Source organism: Pleuronectes platessa, chromosome 14 (genome assembly GCF_947347685.1).
Source record: "Pleuronectes platessa chromosome 14, fPlePla1.1, whole genome shotgun sequence".
Classification (NCBI taxonomy): Eukaryota; Metazoa; Chordata; class Actinopteri; order Pleuronectiformes; family Pleuronectidae; genus Pleuronectes; species Pleuronectes platessa.
Window position 1 is genome coordinate 8901956 of NC_070639.1, and position 6127 is coordinate 8908082.

General features: G+C 44.6%; 1 protein-coding gene across 1 annotated transcript; it reads right to left on the reverse strand.

Moving 5' to 3' along the window:
* Positions 1-4376: 4376 nt before the first annotated feature.
* Positions 4377-5411, reverse strand: LOC128455967 (transcription factor Sox-1a). Its single transcript, XM_053439952.1, has one exon. The coding sequence runs from the start codon at positions 5409-5411 to the stop codon at positions 4377-4379; it is 1035 nt and encodes a 344-aa protein (XP_053295927.1).
* Positions 5412-6127: the final 716 nt, after the last annotated feature.

Below are 6127 nucleotides of genomic sequence, written 5' to 3' on the forward strand. Positions count from 1 at the left end.
TTGTGGGGGCCATTGAGTTGTACACGGCTGACTGAAACTTCCCAACCTCACAGCGCGCTGGCCGCTGAATGGGGCTCAGCGTGGGGCGGCTCTCCAAACCACGGCCGCTGCCAAATTCCTACAGTGGAGCTCCACAATCACTCCCACACAGGCCCCGGTACATACAGCCAGGCAGGAGGGGGGGAGGGATGGGGTCGGGATGTGGCGGTGGCGGTGGTGTGAGTGTGCGTGCGTGCGTGCGTGTGTGTTGGACACAGAGATTTAAAGTCTACATTTGACCCCACTTTGTGCGTTTTTATCCACTCGGGCCCGAACATGCATTTGGCTTTTTTTTTTCTCCCCCAATCGCTGCGTGATTATTTGTGATTTTAAATTGTACATTTGAAAGTGTATTGGATGTCTCACCTCTTGTCGGAAAGCTCCAGTGCAGATGCTATTCCAACAACGGAGAGATCTGGAAAATGAGAAATAGAAAATGGGGGGGGGGGGGGACAAAAAAGGAAAAATAAAAAGATTTGGTGAATGCTGCCGGACAAAGTTTGGATAAATAAAGCAATTTCTCAAAACTTGCAGTGTATTCTGCGCTGCGTTTCGGTGCATTAGGTCTGTGCGCCGGCGTGCAGCGTGGTAGCTGTGGGTAGATAGAGCAGCACCGCAGGATTAAGAGGCAGCAAGATTGTTAAACATGTCAACGTGTAATTGCACGATAAGGCCCTTCCCGAGGAATTCATTGGCCCAGTTGCTTTCTCTATTCCGCGCTAATCTCGCCCGGCACATTCGCTCTGTGCAATCTGTCTCCATAATCTTCTGTGACAGAGCGGGCGACGTGAGCAGGCTGCCTGGTAATTTTTTTTTTTTTTTAGGAAAAGGGGGGAAGAGACGCGGAGGAAATATGCAGAGGCGTGATAAAGTGACGCTAATTATCCCCATTTAGGACAGGGAGTGCAAGGGATCGGGGCTTTGCGAGCAGCCCGAGTGTGCGCCGGAGCTGATGGCCTCCTAGCACGGAATATATCGGTGGCTACAAGATAAGAGGAGCGCGCGGCGGAGAGATTTATTGGCCGGTCAGCTAAACACACTCTTGCGGGCGCGCACACACACCCAAACACACACACACACACACACACACACACACACACACACACACACACACACACACACACACACACACACACACACACACACTCACACACTCACACACAAGCACACCCAAACACACACACGCACACGTTTACATCCGCACCCATCGTTGCCTGTTCACGTTGCACCCTGCACTTACCGCTCCTCCAACCTCAAGGTGTAATTTATGCGGGTTAAATTTGCCAGAACGCGCCTCTTTGAGCCGCGGCGATGCGCCGTGACGCGCTCCGCCTTCCCGGGCTTTCAACGCTAATCCGCATCTCTTCACATCAACAGATAAGATTTGAAACAGATGCAAAACACGTGAGGGCTGGGGGGGTGGGGGGTTAACCAAACCCACCTCCTCTGCGCCACATACACGCCGCAGCGAGGAGGAACAGTGCGCGGGGAGATGTCTAGATGCAGCTTCTTTGGGATTTTGGAATTTAAACTCGTTCTCAGACATTGCTCCCTCAGATTCCTTTCAATAGATTGACGAGCAGCCAGACGTGACACGCTCCACTATGAGGCCTAACAGGTTTAATTGACATGCCATGCAAGTCTTCATCAGTGTGAAATAGACCCTTTAACTATGTATTTGAGATTAATTGATTTTTTTTTTATATTCAAAATGCCTAAGTAGGCATAAATGTCCCTCATTTGCATGTGTATGGCTATTAGCCTGCATCTGAGGCCTACAGGCGATGAAAGGTGTACATGTCAAAAGAAGATGTGGTTCATGACAAAAAATCGAAGTAATTTATATTATTTTGAAGGGATTATTAATCTGAATGACATTGGGGTCTTTGCTCTTCAACACCCATCCCTCCACATTGTGAAGGTGTTTGTGCCAAATCTACATAATGTGTCAGTGAAGATCCAACATCTACAGCTTCGAAATTTTGATGAGTCATGATTTAACCCCATTTAACTCCACATGTGGTGGAGGGTTGAGTCCAGTTTGTGCAACAGTTTGGTTGTAAACGATTCGATGGTTGCGCTCCTTGATATCTGGTTTGTCTTGACACATTTGGTGCTCTCTTTTGCGCAGTGAAGGAAACTTTTATATCTTGAAAAAAGGTTGTTTTTCTGCCTTTATGATAGCAAACCTCTTATTTCTCTCCATTATTATCCCGTTGGTGCCTAATGGAGGTTTCTGGGCTTCATCAAGTGTCGAGAGGAAAAAACAGAACCGACTCTCCCTGATACCTACTCTTACTCATCTGACTGCCTCTCATGTGATTGCAATTTATGAATAAAAGCATATTGGATTTAATAACAGCTGTTACAAAGTGATGATTTGTACACTGCTCAGGGAAATTGGCTAAATGAATGTAGAGAAACAGAGATTTTATGATACTGAGAATTTTCTCTGAGGTCACCACGTAGCCACCAAGATGTCAATTTATATAAAGCCCTTAATCTCGTGGTGCCCATATTTTATGTTTTATATCTCAAGAATAATACAATTTAAAGGCACAAGACATAAACTAGGATGATGAAAAAAAATGTTATGTCCGGAAGGCCAGTGGCTGTAAAATAAACAAGTTCAAGTGAAGGAGTGAGACTAGAGTCTTTAAAATAATAACTATGTTAATATTAATAATTTTATCCATAAAGTATTGGTTAAATATTTATGTTATTTAGCATTTCCACCTGAGTCTCATGAGTTAAGTGTCAAGTTCTCAAAACAGAAGCAGTGAAAATGGCTTCATCAAAACTTTCTGCGGAAATTCTCGAAATTTCCCTTGTGATTTGATCAGATATGATTTATTGTATATTTTATAGCAGCTTAGTATACACCTATATAAGTACTTTTAAAAATCCTGCGCAGATGACACCTCTGCAGACTTTTGATAATTTGTCATTGATTTCATTATTAAAACTTTGATGTTAATTGGTTAAGAGAGTGAATGTGACACAACTTATTGGTTAGACAAATACAAATGAAGACTAATGATTGATCATATATTTATGTAATATACGAAACATTGTTTAAAACAAGGATTACATTTTTGCTGCTTAAATTTGCTATAAAAACGTCACATTTCATAGGCAATTGAAAGGGGAAAAGGAAACGTTTTTTTTAAGTAAAAGCTTTTATTCCTTATAATAAATGAAGACACTTTGTTAATTACACTAACAGGTGGTTTGTCAGATGAGGCCTTCTCATAATCTATATCAATCAGATTAGATTTTTAAGGAATATGTTCAAAAACGAATAGAGCAATGAATTACATGAAATTAAATGAATTATGAGAACAGACAATGTGGGCCATCATATCGGCCTGTGTTTAACAATTAAACTACTTGAATATGTTTTGGCCTAACCCCTGAATATGAAAAAAATAAGCTTTATATAATGTTCTTATTTTATATTTATCCAAATAAAAGTTTAGCTCATGAAACATCATCAACCCACTGTAAGTGTGTCCTCACAGCCCTTCAAACTGTAGCCTTTACGCACAATTACGCACAAACAATTGGGTCTATTTCAAAGCTCATGGGACCTAGATGTGTCCAAATTTAAAGAGGTGGCGATTTTTCTCCAGAGGAGGATTCGTGATATTCTCATGTTGTAAAACGTGAAGAGATTCCTCCAAGAACATCGTGAAAAAGAATCAGTGTAAGAGCATTCTCTTAAGAATCAATGCAACATCTTGTGAAATTTATTCAATTCTTGTTCATTGCAATATCAGGGCTTTTCACTCGCAGGAAAAGCACTTAAAATTACAACAGCAGTTGCCCGTCATCCTTTTGAAATATTAAAATTATTCACAATTTACAATAATTAGAGTGTTACAATAAAACGAGATGATTTCCAAGAATTAAGACACAGGCTTCTGCAAATGAACACAAATATTTAAAGAACGTGATTTTTTTCCCATTTCTTTTTAAAGCACTTTCTTATGATTATGACACGTTTTTCTCATTTTCAAATAACTTACAAGAAAATTATGAGACAATTGAACCAAATACTCCCCACGTGGACCTGGCATAACCCTCAACTAAGACTGTTAAGTAATGGACAAAAAGATGATAGCACAATAACCAATATCTCAGCTTCATATTAGTTATATAATTCCACTGGTTGCTATTCCAAAAAAAGCCGAGATGAATATGCTATTTACCCTTCATTTACAATATCATAAACATTCTGTACAAAATGCAGGTAGATCTCGGGGCCGGGGTTATTTAGAAAAGAGGTAAATATTTGGTTATGTGTTCGTTTGCAGTTTTCAATTTTTCTGTGAGTTCTAAATATGTGTTAGAGGGACCGTCCCGTTCACTCCAGCAGTGGCGCTCTGGTAATGCTGCGGCAAGGCATGGAGTCTACTCTGCATTGACGGGTCCCCCGGCTCTCCGGTCGGTAAATACATGCTTATCATCTCTCTCAAGTCTCCGGGGCAAGGACCCCGTGAGTGTGTGCTGCTGACGGGAGGGCTTACACTCGGCTCCGATTTCACCAGCGACCCTAACGTCCCCATGGCAGTGGAGGAGGAGACGCCGGAGCCCTGGTGCTGTGTGTAGGTGATCCCGCCGTAGCCGGAGGGTGAAGCGTTCATGTAGCTCTGAGAGTTCGAGATGGGGCTGTACTGCAGCGCTGACATGTCGTAGCGGTGCATTGGCTGCGGGTTGTGTGAGTGGTGGTGGTGCGAGTGGTGGTGGTGGTGCGCTCCGCTCCCCGGGTGCTGGCTGTAGGCGAGCTGAGCCTCCTGCATCATCGCGGCGGCTGCTGCCGCTGCAGCCACCTGCCCCGAGTACGCGCCGTTCGCCCAGCCATTCATGTGCGCGTAGCCGGAGCTGCCTGAGCCTCCGTGACCCCCGGGGCTCTCTAACCTCTGTCCGATCCCCGAGGATCCCATGCCGTGCCCTAAACCAACTCCACCACCCCCACTGGGCCCAGAAAGCAGTCCACCTGCGAGGGAATATTTGTCCTTTTTCAGCAGCGTCTTGGTCTTCCGTCTTGGCCGGTACTTGTAATCCGGATGCTCCTTCATGTGCATGGCTCTCAAACGTTTCGCCTCGTCGATGAAAGGGCGCTTCTCAGCCTCGGACATTACCTTCCACTCGGCACCCAGCCGCTTGCTGATCTCAGAGTTGTGCATCTTGGGGTTCTCCTGTGCCATCTTCCTCCGCTGCCCACGGGACCACACCATGAACGCGTTCATCGGTCTCTTCACCCGTTCCTGGTTCGCTTTGGACCCGCCATTCGGCCCCGTTTGCCCCGTGGTCGTGTTCGTTTGGGGGCCGGGGGAATGGAGGTCAGTTTCCATCATCATGCTATACATTCACCTGGTTTTAAAGTTCGCCACCAACAGAGAAAAAAGTATTTTTTAAGATAGGCTAAGTGCGCACAAAGTTCGGGGACGCACAGGTCGACTGAGTCGCAGAATGGATATTCTGAAACCCTAACGAATCAAATACGACACAAAAAAATAATCCGAGAAGGGATATAAAAATGTTCCAACCAGTTTTTCGCCCTGTCTTCGCCTGGGTTGGTTCACATCCACTGTGAGAGAATGCGCATTTGAGCCACTTTGCTTATGTCGGAGTTGAGAAGTTGGTTAAAGCGGCGGCCATATGATGCGCACTGACAGCGGTTAAATGAGCCACAAGCGGCCAATGAGGCTCTAGCAGCAGAGTGATTTGCATGGCGTTTGGTCAGGTGACTAGGGGACCACGGAGGAAGAACACGCCGGAGGAGGAGGCGGAGAAGGAGGAGGCAGAGAGGAGGGTAAATCCCACAAATAGCACAAGGCATTTGAAATTTCCAAACACCCTCTCAGAGGCTCAAACTAAACAAAAATAACTAAGATTTGTTTGCAGCGATGAAGCGACCAAACGGTGGGGGCAGTATGTGATTAGACTGAGTACAACATCTCAGCATATTTTAAAATATGGCTCATGTATGGATGGATGCTGACTTTCAGAAATCCGCTTTAAAGAGAGAAGCAGCAGTTTAAGTGAAATCATTTATTTACCCTCCACTTTCTCTTCATATATG